Source organism: Sturnira hondurensis, unplaced genomic scaffold, assembly GCF_014824575.4.
Source record: "Sturnira hondurensis isolate 20B ecotype Veracruz unplaced genomic scaffold, ASM1482457v3 Scaffold0003693, whole genome shotgun sequence".
In the NCBI taxonomy this organism is placed as follows: domain Eukaryota; kingdom Metazoa; phylum Chordata; class Mammalia; order Chiroptera; family Phyllostomidae; genus Sturnira; species Sturnira hondurensis.
The window spans coordinates 10501767-10515412 of record NW_028076324.1 but is presented as its reverse complement, the minus strand read 5'-3'; the positions used below and the strand labels follow the sequence as shown (position 1 = coordinate 10515412).

General features: G+C 42.1%; 2 protein-coding genes across 6 annotated transcripts in view; one reads left to right on the top strand and one right to left on the bottom strand.

The window, feature by feature from the left end:
* SAFB (scaffold attachment factor B) overlaps positions 1-10868 on the bottom strand; it is a 28948-nt gene extending 18080 nt beyond the window's left edge. The window contains exons 1-2 of one of the 4 annotated variants that reach the window (XM_037042643.1): positions 10777-10868; positions 6477-6561 (exon numbers count right to left, since the gene is read on the bottom strand). In XM_037042643.1, the coding sequence (XP_036898538.1) occupies positions 6477-6561; positions 10777-10779 (88 nt within the window). In that variant the 5' untranslated portion in view covers positions 10780-10868. Of the gene's footprint in view, positions 1-6476; positions 6562-9549; positions 9927-10776 lie in introns of those variants that run through there. The other 3 variants (XM_037042641.1, XM_037042642.1, XM_037042644.1) reach the window with 3 other exon arrangements.
* The window catches only part of SAFB2 (scaffold attachment factor B2), a 31842-nt gene continuing 28276 nt past the window's right edge, over positions 10081-13646 (top strand). For both annotated transcript variants that reach the window (XR_005065939.1, XM_037042645.1), the window contains exons 1-2: positions 10081-10372; positions 11454-11541. Coding sequence is in view for 1 of the 2 variants with exons in the window: in XM_037042645.1 (XP_036898540.1) it covers positions 10187-10372; positions 11454-11541 (274 nt within the window). In the remaining variant the exon portion in view is untranslated. The remainder of the gene's footprint in view (positions 10373-11453; positions 11542-13646) is intronic.

The following is a 13646-nucleotide window of genomic DNA, read 5'->3' as shown; positions in this document are numbered from 1 at the left end:
TATGAAGAACTGGAAATGGGTACTTAGTAAGGTGAAGGCAAATCAGACCTTTCTCAGGCATGGCCTCTCATTAAGTGGCTTTGCTTATAGGGATAACAGTATCTCACACAAATGTGTTGCTTTTTACATAAGGAACATGGAGCATGTTTTCCCAAAGAGACAATGACATAAAGCAAAACATAAGTAAGCAAAGAGGGGGGGAAAAGCCATTTCTAACTACTACCTAGTTAGCTCTCATGTTATCACATAGTGACATAATATCTTCCATATTTTTCTATATATATACACACATACTATGCTTAGAAAAACGACACTGTACTGTCCTTCTATAATCTTTTCAGTATGTTGTGAATATATTTCCTTACTCTTTAATAGCACTGCACAGAGATACCACTGTTGGTCTAACAAATATCTATGTTTGGAAATTTAAGAAAACACTTGAAGACGAACATTCTGATGCGTTTTTTTTTTCTTCCGCATTCAGGCAATTATCCTCTTAAAACGTGGTTCCAGAAATGGCATCTCCAGGACAAGGAATAGGTATATTTTGAAAGCTTTTATTAAAAAAGGGGGGATCCCCCCCCAAAAACCACACACAACAAAAAAACCCTTCCACATTATTACAGTATCTCAGAATGAGCTTATTTTAATTCCTAACAGCTCTATCAACAGTGAATAAAAGTGCTACTAATCTTTCTGAATCTTTGTTAAATTCAACTTTTTATATTTACCCATGACAATTTGCTAGGCAAAAAAGGAATATTTGCTTCAACCTGAATTTACCTGATTACTGCTTGGGTTGAAATTTTGTTGTTGATCATTTGTAGTTTTGTAAAACTCATTATATCCTTTTTCCACTTAAAAACTTCTGTTCCATTTCTCATTTTATATTTGCACATCATACACACACACAAATTTTCTCCCAGTTCTTCAGCAATTTTAAAATTTTATGTATGGGTTTTGGGTTAATGTCACTGTCATGTTACAAGCCAAGCCATTAAACAGCTTTTATGATTTTTTTTACCTTCATGTTTAAAAGTTCTTCCCCAAACTAAGACTATATAAATATTCACCTATATTTAGTTCTTTAGTGGTTTTCAATTTAACATTTGACTCTTTCAGTTTTGTGCAGTAAGACTATTTTCCAAAAGGCTGTTCCATTTGGTAACTGATTTTCCTACACCATTTTCTAATTTTTCTCCAGATCAATTTCTTGAGCCTACTAAATGCTGTTTCAAGTAATTTAAGGGAACTAGATATTAATTTGCCTATATTTAATGAATAAGTTTAAGTTGTAATAAATGTGCAACATTCAAAGTAAAACAAACAAGAAAAATCCTACAAAAGACAAAAACCCCAAATCTAATCATTTACACCACAATGGAGGCTTTAAAAACATCCCTCTCTCCAGGATAAGAATTTCTTGTAGCATGTTACCTGATTTGTATTTAGGAACATAGGGGACCATCACACTAATACTAGAATTCAAGACATTATGTACAAATAACCTTGGTGGCTGGCTCGGAACCGACTATCACTTTATGACATCCTTTAAAAAAATATATTTTATTTGTCTTTAGAGGGGAAGGGAAGTATCAATGTATGGTTGCCTGTCATGAGTCCCCTGCTGGGAACTGGTCTGCAACCCAAGCATGTGCCCTGACTAGGAATTGAACCACGATTGTGTGGTATTTTTTTTAAAAATTGTATTAGGGCAACGTTGGTTAATAAAAGTATGTAAGTCTCAGGTGTACTATTCTATAATACATCATTTTTATATCATATTGTGTATTCATCACCCCAAATCAAGTCCCCTTCCATTTTATGATATTCTTATAAGCAAAACATGCTCTGGCCTTCAAAGGACATTTGGAACTCAACCCAGAGTTGTCTTTGCACATGCCCTAGGAAGACGGATCATTCCCTAGCTTTACTGGAATTAATAAAGCTACTATTACTGTAGAATATGCATACCAGTTGTTGTCTAGTTCTATTCTAGTTGCTAATAAAAATCTAACTAGATTACCACAAGCTTGCCATCCTTTATACCACATTTCTCCCTTTCATAAGAAAGGAAGATTTTCATAAGCAGAATCAGGGGTTTCCACTCTGATACCAGCTTTTCCCTTGAACAGCACATGAACTCACTGCAAACCAAGTCTTTCCCAGGAGAGAACTCTCAAGGTAAGACATGATTGGAAATGCCAAGAGAACATGAGTGTTAGGAATGTTTTCATTTTCAACACAGAATATACCTCCCTATACTAGGATGCTTCTCAACAATCATTATTTGGGAAAAGACACCTTACTTTCCAAAGATGAAAAACAATGTATTTAAACCAATCTGAAATCAATGTAAATGAAGTACATTTCTCTCTGGCAAAAACTACCTGCCCAGATCAAACCTCGCAACTCAGGCATGTGCCCTGACTAGGAAATCAACCAGCAACTCTTTGCTTTGAGGAATGAAGCCCAACCAACTGAGCCACACTAGTCAGGGCAGCACTGCCTATCTTTAAGCAAATCCTTCCTCCTCAAAAAAAAAACAAAAACAAAAAAAAACAAACAAACCACAAAAAACCCAGCACCCTTGTTTGCAGTCTCCAAACCACAGGCACCGCTGTTCTTGCCTCTGTAACCTGCTCCTGCTCCTGCTCCCACTTGCTTGGGATTCTATCTCCTCTTCTGATTCAAATTCTGATTATGTGCAGTCACCAGGTAGACCACCTCCTTCCACTTCCACTAGGACTTCCCCATAGCACCTATATGGGCCTACCCATAGCTTATTCTTATTTGACTACACAGTTATACAACTATGAAAATACATTCATTAAAAGATCCACACTCATTTCACTGTAAATTTTACTTCACTAAAAGATTCACCCTTCTCAAGATATGAAAAAGGCTAGTCTCCCTTCTCCCCACTATAGTTCTAAGAAGTAACCATTGTTATAAGCTTGGTAACAATGGTTTAGTCTCTTCAAAACATTTTCTCGGGTATTTACATACATATATTACATAAACAAAAACTTGTTATGTAATAGGAACATATTATATATGCTTGCTGCAACTTGCTTTTGTTACCCAGTAACAGGTCTTTGAATATTTCTTGCACTATATATTGATCTGCCAGCTATCTTTTTTCCATAATGAAGATGTCCCCTGCCAAGAGGCTTTACTAGTTTACGATCTCCAACAACTGCCCATTTCCCTACATTTTGCTAATGTGGGACATTAGGAGTGGTGTAAATTTTTATCAGTGTAACAGGCAAAAATAATATGCCATTATTTTTATGTTTTCCTTCAATTGCTAGCAAGGGAATCTTTTTTGTTTAGAGGTCACGTTGGTTTCTTTTATTTGTGAACTGCCCATTCACGGTCCCTGCTCTTTGTCAACTGGATTGCTCTATTTTCCTCACCGATTTGTAGGATATTTAATGCTTTCTGGATATTTATATGCTGCAATATTTTCTCTTAGTCTGCTGTGTCTTAATTATTTACAGTATCTTTTTGGGTGGTATCTTTAAAACTTTTATGCAGTCAAATTTAGTTTTCTTTACAGTCTCTCAGTTTTAGTCTCATTTCAAGCCTTCCTTACTACTATATTATAGAAGTACTACCCTAGCTGGAATTTCTATTTAGTAAGGAAGGAGGTAAGAATAGAGCTTTCCCCATCATCAGACAGCCAACTGTTCCATCATTTATTGAAAAATTCCTAGTGGTACCTTTAAGTGAACAAATTCTCCAACTTTCCACTTCTTCCAATAGCCTACTACTAACAAAGAGCAAGTTTGCAACACTTGTTCAATATTTTAAATATTCTTCTGCATTTTCTTTTCAGATTTTCAGAATAAACTCCAAATTTCTTTTTAGGTTACTTTAGGGGGAATTTGACAACTTTTTGACATGAAGTCATCACATCTAGGAAAACTTCCTCAAAATTAATCATGTCACGGGTCTTAAATAGTTCCTTTTAGCTTCATTTATTATTTTAGATTACTGTAGTTTTATGTCCATCTGGCAACAGCTTACACTTAGTAAGTCTTTGACTGGCAGATGATATGGATACCTCGAAAATGCGAGAGAATCAAGTGATAAACAATTGTAACTAGGCAAGTGCAAACTCAAAATGGTTAAAACGCTATTTTCAGTTAAAATCTTGATACAGTCTAATAAGGTAGTTAAAAATAATTCAGTAGAACTTATAGACTTTCCATATCCAACATAAAAATGTACTATAAAGCTCCAGCTAGAATTAATTATGCTGAGCAAAGAAACCAGACACAAAGTGATTGTCCTGTTTTACATGAAGTTCCAGAACAGGCAAAATGAATCTATGGTGACAGTAATCACAAATCGGGGCTGGGGGGTGTGGGGGTGTGGGAGTGTGAAGAGAAGAATGTGACAAAAAATATTCTCTATTTTGATCCCCACCTACTTCACAACATATGTGAAAATAAATCCCAAATAGATTAAACATCCAAATGTAAAAATAAAATCATGACTATTACTCTACAATGTAGAATACTTTCTATTCAGGAAGGGAGGACCTTTTTAAATGACATAAAATCTAGGAAACATATAGAATAGGTTGACAGTACTGCCTATATTAGTGATTAAAACTTCAATGACCAAATCACCACAAACAAGGTAAGCCAAGTGACTGGGGGAAAAACCAACCACGACATTTTATAGAAAGCCCTGAAAGGTCAACAAGACAACCCAATAGAAAAATGGACAAAGGGCATGAAAAAGCATTTTGGAAAATACAGACAGCCAATTATGTAAGGTGTTACGTAAGGTGTTAGAAGCTGTGTAATCTGTGAAGAAATGCAAACAAATACAACAAAGTCCCTTTCCTCTATGAAAGAGGCAACATTTAAAAAGATAAGTAATGTTAAATAAGAGTTTAAAGAAAAAGGCACTCCCCTCCCATTGTTGGGTGAGAGATTCACCAGTACAGTCTATTATTGGAGTAGCTATTATAAAATAAAATGCACATATCCTTTGACTATGGAATTCCACTTCTAGTTATCAACAATATATATTCCTTTAACCACACAGAAACATCTGTGGTTCATGGGAGCACTGAAAATTGGAAATGCCAAGTGAAAATTGGAAAATATCACATGTGAAGGATTACTATTAAGCTATAAAAATATGAGATCTTTCACTTGTAGAACTATCAAAAAATGCCCTTTACACATTAAGCAAAAAAAAAGCAAATTATAAAATATTTTGTATAGGACCTACTTTTAAAAGAAAAATACATGTGCACACACAGAAAAGTCTAGGAAAGTATGTCCAACCTTCTAGTAGGTTTCCCTCAGACTAGGAAGGAACTTCTACAGTTCATTCAATGCATGTCTGTATTTCTAAAAACATTAGTACAAGTACTTTTTTAAAATTAAAACAAACAAACAAAACCGCAAAAAACTCTACAGTCTCCATTTCCTCCCACTACAACTGTCCTTCTCTGTTGATTTTCCAGTACTCTTTGCCTTGGCCAAGTTATTTACTTGGGCAAAGGCAAAAATGCACAATGTATCATGGACCACAGAAATGACTTCTTTCCAAGATGAGGTTTCAACTGCTCTTCTCCCAGAGCTTACACCACAGTGTGGCTGACATTTGTGCCCACCCCTTAGACATTTAAAACCTAGTTCTTTCTCCTTCATCGGCAATATCAGTATTTCATTTTGTTTTGAAGCCTGAGTAACAAAGCCTCTAATCACCCAAAGGACCTTTCAGAATAGTGCAAATGTGCAATTTTAGATGATTCTATCTGAAAACAGGAGTTGAATGTTACTAAAGTACTGAGTAAGACTGAGGGGGGAAAAAACCAAGATACAACCCCTGCCCTCAACAATCTGGTTATAACACGTCACAGAACACAAGCAAGAACTAAACGATGGCAATGCAGAGAACACCTAAGGAGACATGAGTTGCTATTAGTGGGGTTGGAAGCTGTCTAGGACATGAATGCAGACAGATGGGGAAGAAGAGTGGGCAGAACAGAGGCCAAGAGAGTGAACCACATGTGTGAATGTAGTAGAGGAAGGCAGTAGGGGAGGAGGTGGGAAAGGGAGCTGTGAGTGAGATGGTGAGGGTCACTAATGCTACATGGAAGGTGGATTTTATACAGCAGGCAGTTTTGAAAGCAATGTCTATAAAAGTGACAACTGTTTTAGCCAGGTAGCATTTAAAAGGGAAGTTAGTTTCCACAAGTCAGAGCAACAAGAGACTCAATCCCTCCTAAACACTCTATACAAAGAAGGTTAAGGGTCTGAACAACCAAAGGCTGCTGAGAAATCCATGGCGGAAAACAAATAGAGGTGTAAATACCCCTTTCATCAACTGAAGTGATCTTGAAGGAAAATGTGAGGCTTCATTCCAGGCCCCAAACACAACCAAGTAAATGAGGAACATTAGCAAGCTCCTAACATTAGCAGTGCTTATAAAAAAATCCTTGATACCTTTGCTAGATCTCTTTGATGTCTTCTTGTTTCCTTCAGAGGTAATTTCAATTTCATCAGGATTACCTCCTTCATCTTCTATTGCCTAAAGGGAAGGTAAAAGGAAAGTTCACCAAAAAAAGTCAGCACACAGACTTGACTTTGACAGAAGCTTCAGGCCGCTGCTCTGGAAATGCATCACCCCCACCCCCTCCATTCATTCTTTCTCTTGGCTTTACACATTGAAGCGAGGGCCCTGGAGTCAGAGTCTACCAGTTTTTAGCCATGCTGTCTTAAAGAGATTTATCTAATCACTTCAAGTTTTCTACTCTGTAACATGGGGCTACATGAAAGTTCTTACCCTTGAAAACTGTATGAGTACTCCACCACCCATGTAAAGCAAGCATTGAATAAACATTCTGCTCATTTTTAATATTATCATTACAATCTGGTTCATCCTATTCCTGGGCTCAATGGAACTCAGAAAGAGAAAGGCACACTCTCCAATTTCCTATGACTTCACCAACCAAAGTGCTATTTGACTTCCTCGGAACCCCCTTCCATGCTGTGCCTGCAATGAGCACTGTCTGTATAGAATACTAACACTCAGTGGCTGAGTTCCTACTGTGTATGGCATGGAACAAGACATGACACGTACTACCTCTTCTATGACAGACTCCAAAGGTCTTGCTCTCAGGCACTAGGGGACCCACCTCAAAGGACACAAAATTAAACAAAGCTCTTGGCAAGCCCAACTCCATTGTCATTCACCTCACAGCCCCACTCGCTCTCAGCCAATCAGTACTGAGAGTCTGAATGATGACATCCCTGGATACTGGCCTTTGTATTCAGATTTTACTAATAATATTTTCTCTTTTTACTGTACTATCTTATGGGCATAATTTTCATTTAAACATACTTCAAATACTATGGTTTAACAGTTTCAGATCCTCAGGAGTTTCCAGCTTGCTATCTGAGTTTAGAATGGGGCTTAGGGTTCTGCACCTACCTAATCAGTATCAAGAGCAAAGAAAATCTTTTCCTTCTCTCTGAAGCCAGGAATTGGGAGTTCTGTCATGGGATCAAGGAAGAAACAACCAGAAAGTCCATTACCCTCCTGCTGGGACAGACAACTCTGGACCACTAGAGAACAGAACTGCTCCACACAGGAGGGGTACATTTCACCCCCAGTATGGCTCTTTGGGGTCATACTGTGTTTACAGGGTCATCTCTATGGAGACTGAGGACCCTGAGTCACCCCTATAGGCCCTGGTAATTAACACTTTATGTATTCCCTCTACCTTTTCCTCTTCCGGGAAAAATAAACCAAGAAAAGAACACAAAGTAGATGGCACAAGTAGCAGAGAAAGAGAAGACCAATCATTCCAGACTTGCTGGGGCAGGCAGAGGACAGGTATAAGGCAGGCTGACGGTATTCATGCAATGCCCACATCCCTGAAGAACTGAAAGAAAGGAGAAGGTGGGGTGGATTTGTACCCTCAAAGATGACAACGATGGGAGATTCCTGAAGTCACACAACAGCCTGACAGGAGGGTTCAATGCCATGTTATCACCTTTGCAGGCTTGTAGACTGGTGGGGACAGGGTGGTGAGAGGGAGACAATTTGATTTTGTTGACAAGAAGTCCTAGTGGCTAGGAACTTGGACTACATCTCCCAAAGTGCTAATCCTCACCCTCCGTGCATTTTCACCAGGTAAACATTTTGGTTGATGAGCTGCCAGCCTTGAATAAAAAAGTATCCATAGTGAAAGAAATACAAACTCTAGTCAGAAGGGAGGGCCCTGACTGACTCTGGTCATATCAATTGACTGCTCTTGAGCCTGTGCTTCCTTATCCAGAAAATAGGAAATAATCCTTACTTCCTCTCAACAGCATTCAATAAAAAAACAAAACCCCCAAATCCTCGGTTGTTTGGGAGCCAGGGTGGAATGAATCACAAACCACTGCCTGCAGGGCATGGGAGATTTGATGTCAAGGCTGAGAGCATCCCAAGACAAGAGGAGGCAGGTGGGGAAAAAGTGAAGAAACTATCAGGAGGAAGGCAAACTTAATGAATGCATACATTTACCTGATTCAGGCTTTCCACACTCATCTTTCAGTACCTCTCAAGGTGGGAAAGAGGAAAAAATGAATTGTGATGGTATCCTCAGTGTTTACACGCGCCACGCAACAAGCCAAGGCCGTTTCAGGCAACCTGGCTTAGTCCTAAAATGAAAGCACTATTTTCCCCTTCTTTTTACACAAGGAACCGGCTCAGAATGGATTAAACGTCTTCCACGCCGAAAATCAAGCCACCGAAGACCTGGCAGAGCCCCAAGTTCAGTCGCACACTCTGCCTGCCCCTTGGGGAAGGCCCGAAGCTACCTCTGTGGTCTCCCCACTTCGCTGTGCCTTTCACATTTCTAGTCACTGCTGCCAGTAACATTTTCCCTTCCGTACCTCACCCACGGAATAGTGATGGCAAACCTCAAGTTGCTTTTTTCTCCTCTAAATATTTTACTGACATGTTTGTTTTATAAATTAACCTCCTACTCAAGCGTTGACCTAAGGGGACAACGAACATCCATTTTTCCAGAAAAGACTCCCGCGGGCACCGGGAATCGGCCGGCTTGGGTTCCAAACCCGTCGCCTCCTCGCAACGACCGTGTGACCTTGGCCGAGTCCCCTGCCTCACCTATGAAATGAGGATTTCGGGGTTTCCCATCCATTTTGGAGGCTGGGAAGAGACAATGAGAGGAAGGCCGTCCACGAAATGGCTGTAGCTCAAAACAGAAGCCCTCGGTCGACGTAACCCGCCATCTAGAGCTGAGGGGCCAATGCGGCTTCTCCGGTTCGCGTCCAGGCTTTAGTTTTATTTTTCTAGCCCTAACGCGCGGCGCTGCGATTTGACCCGAGCCAGGCCTAGCTCGAAGCTCCCGCCTGGGGCCTAGGAGGAGCCGGTAGAAACGTGCAGAGCCAGGCCGGACGCAGGCCGCAAGAGGCCAGAAGCGGGCCCCAAGGCCAGGGAGCTCTGTCGCGGCCTCAGTGGGTCCCCTAACCCAACTCTTGCCCACCCCGAGGGCCCCGACTCCACCTTTCTGAGTCGCTCCATCAAAACACTCTTGTTGCCGCTCGAGTCTAGATTCCGTTTCTTCAGCTCCGCCCGCAGATCGATCACCCGCAGGTCACTGAGGCGCCGCGTCCCGGTCTCTGACGAGGCGGAGCTCAGAGCCGCTGCGCCCGCCGCACCCGAATCGCCTAGGCCTGAAAGAGTCTCCGCCATTCCAGGGACCCTGGCTCCGTCACCTACTTCACACAGAACCGGTCCGGTGTTCTCTCAGCTACTAGCACAAAATGGCGCCGCCTGCCAGAGAACTGCTCCAGCCGCCCGAGCTCGCCTAGCTTCTGCGCAAGCGCACCCGGCGCTGGACCGACGCTTTCGGTATCTTCTAGCGTACGCTTGATTAAAGCCCTGGGGCGGTGCGCAGGCGCCTTGCAGCCCTCGGCCTCCCGCCGCGAACGGCTGCGACGCTTGCGTACTGCGCGTTGTCGCTGGGAAGGTGCGGTTGGTCAACGCGCCTCACCGCTCGTAGCTAAGAACGCATGCGCGGCCGGAAAGCCGGGCGGGAGGAAGTGAGTGCGTTTTCCTCTTAGGCGGCGCCATTTTGTGTCCAGAGCCGCTACAGCCGCTACCGGCGTGAGGACTAGGTGGCAGAGACAGGAAACTCGGGATGGCGGAGACTCTGGCAGGGTCCGGCGACTCTGGTCCTGGCACAGCCGCTGTTAGTCCGGGCGTCTCGGAGGCCGGGACCCGGCGGCTCAGCGAACTGCGGGTGATCGACCTGCGGGCAGAGCTAAAGAAGCGGAATCTGGACACGGGCGGCAACAAGAGTGTCCTGATGGAGCGACTCAAGAAGGTGAGGTGGCTCGGGACTTGTGGGGGCCCGGAGGTGGCGGAGGAGGCCGGGATACGCCCCCGTGTAGACCTGTCACCGCGACTCCTGGGCATGGGCGACCCCCGGCCGGAGCTGTCGGGGACTAGGGGGACAGGCTGAATGTTGGTCCGTCACCGCCCCTTTCTGGGCTTTGCTTCTCGACATAAGTGCGCTGTAGCCACTAGGGTGGTCCCTGGACTCCTCTCGGAGCTTGAGTTTTAGACTCGGCTCCGTGACCTTGGACAAGTGCCTTCCCCTCCCCGAGTCCCAGTTTCCCTCCCCGAGTCTCAGTTTCCCTCCCCGGAGAACTTATGACTGAAGGACCTTTGAGATCTTCCAGGAAAGGGAGTTGTGCTTGTACTTGCCCCCAGGACCTTTGCACTCACCATGCCCTGCCCTCGACTGTTCTTCTTGTAGGTCTTCTTCCTTGTGGTTTGGATCTGTTTGAGATGTTACCTCCCCAGTCACCCTTTAAAGTGAGGCTCCACCCCTCCCTCTTTCTATCACGTCATCCTGTGTTTGTGCTCCACCTCGCAGCACAGAACACAAGGTTGAATTTGGGCTATGGTCTTCTCCCCAACTAGAACAAGCTTAAGAGTCGAGAAGTGGTCAGTTTACTGTTGAGTGCCCAGGCCTGTACCAGGCACGCAGAGATCACTGAGGTACCTCCTCTGACCTGGTGTGTTTGCTCTTTCCCCCCAGAGGTCAAACATGGCTTGTGGAGCACCGCTGAGTTGCCTGTGCAGACCAAGTACAGGCCTTTTGTTGTAAACTTAAAACTAGAAAGTTGGGCAGTTTCGAGGTCAGGAGCCATTTTGGAACTGGTCGTTGACCCTGATTCTGGAGACCCAGCTTACACATCCCTTTGCCTTTTGAGTGGGGTGCAGAGAGAACCGAGTTGCGCTGTGTTCATTCTGGGCCTTTTGGGCTTGCAGCCCTGATGGCAGAACCAGACTTGTTCTCTGCAAGGAAGGGTTTGCCATTCTCTGCCTAGAAGTTGTCATAAAACACAACAATATGCCCTGCAGCTCTGGATAATGTAAAATTCATCTCTTCCTGACAGGCAGTTAAGGAAGAAGGGCAGGATCCTGATGAAATTGGCATCACATTGGAAGCCACAAACAAGAAGATGGCAAAGAGATGTGTTAAAGGTATCTGTCTCTACTTACTGCTGCTTGGGGCTTGAGTGTTTGCTTGAAGAGCAGGGTTAGAGAACTGGTTTTTTAAGCACTCTTTCTGCCCTCCAGGCCAGGAGGAGAATGTCTTTGGCTGTCATTGTTCCACTATCTCATAATTACACCTGCTCTTCACCAGTTAACAAGTATCTCTGTCAGGGTGCTGGAGAAAGATGCCAAGTAAAATTGAAATGTATAATAAAAACATTTCAGCTCTGGCCATTGGTTTTAAAAAAGAACTATAGTAAGACACCTCTAATAGCTGCCCCAACTGGTCTGAGCAACTAAATGCATCTGCTTTGCTTCTTTCCTGGTTAAAAAAAAAAAAGGATTTAAATCAAGGAAAAGGATAACAACCTAAGACCAAGTAGAACCTAGCTTCTCTAGGGTCCAAAATAAATTGTCAGAGTGTTTGTATCCAGCCTGTCTTTTACCACTGTGATTTTTAAGTACAGTAAAATCACCTGTCTAAAGTGTATGATGCAGTGCTAGAAGAAGACTATGCAATTGTCACTAGTATCTAAATCTAGAACATTTTCATCACCCCAAAATGAAATCACCATGCCCATTAGCAATCACTCCCCACTACACCCTGCCCCCCACCCCCCAGCCCTTCGAAATATCTAATTGACTTTGTCTCTGTAAATTTGCCTGTTCTGGACATTTCATGTAAATAGAACCATACAATATGTGGCCTTTTGTGTCTTCCTTCTTTCACTGAGCATTATGTTTTCAAAGTTTATTTATGTTATGCCATATTATCAGTTCCTTTTTATGTCTGGTGCTATTTATTTTTGGAAGGATTTACTTTTTTAAAACTTTGAAACTTTGCTACCCTCATTGCTGTTGGTCTTCATTAGTAGATTTTAAAGTGACAAGGAAAATATAATTGAGGTAGTGGAGAACAATTGTTTAGAAAATTAAAAAAATTAATTTGTAGCATTTTTAACAATTTCAGTTTACTTTTTAAAGAGCTTTTCCTAGAATGACAACTATTCTATAACTCATCTAACTTGTTAAAACTTGTACTGTATGTGTTTTGAAAGGTTAAATTTTTTTAGCTAAGTACCATAAAGAGATTTACATAGTATTTAATTTTAAGACATTGATGTTGTTTCTGCTCTTATGTTGACCCGTATTTAAGCTGTGAATACTGTTTAAATGCACATAGACTGAGAGACTGGCCTGTAGCAGGAAGCATTGAACTACCTCTTTGTGCTTTGCTGTTAAATTATTCATGGCCTGAAAGTCTGTTTTATGAAGTGACTTAAATTAGTTTAAAATATTCAGCCCTGGCTGGTATAGCTCAGTGGATTGAGCGCGGGCCTGCGAACCAGAGTATCGGGGTTCGATTCCCAGTCAGGGCACATGCCTTAGTTGCAGGCCAGTTCCCAGCAGGGGACACATGAGAGGCAACCATACATTGATACTTCTCTCTCTCTCTCCTTTCCTTCCTCTCTGTCAAAAAATAAATAAATAAAATCTTTAAAAAAATTTTATTGGAAGTTTTTTAATGTAGATGCTCATTTAAAACTGGAGATTCAAAGTTTACTAATCCAAATATTCTTGGCTTCTAATAGGGATTTTTACATCATTAGACAAACTGAACCTTAGCTGGGTGCCTTGAAAACCTGCCTGAATGTCTGGATTAAAGCTTGTCAAATCAATAATACATGGAGTTAGCGTTTTGTCAGAAAGCTTTGGGAATAGTCACTTTCATTGGTACAACGAGAATATTTATACCACTACAGCCCTAGCATTGGCTCCTTCCCCTTCTTTTTTCAAGGAAGTCATCAACACCCAGAGTAGTAACAGGTGGCTGGAGTCCAGGGACAGGATAGCACCTGCAGGTTGTTGAGCTAGCATTTTTTTGGAGGTGTCTGGTCTCATGGTTAGTGATATGAAGTGTTAGACCTTCATGGTGCCCTGGTTGAAAGTAGGTTCTTAAGATTATGTAAAAGTGATCAAGAGGATTCACCAATCATTTCTCACAGTCCCTGTCATAGAGTGGGACTACTTCTGGAAATTCACGAGTGACTGTTGCCTTTTAAAAATAATGAGTAGCTAAACTTAGAGAAAAC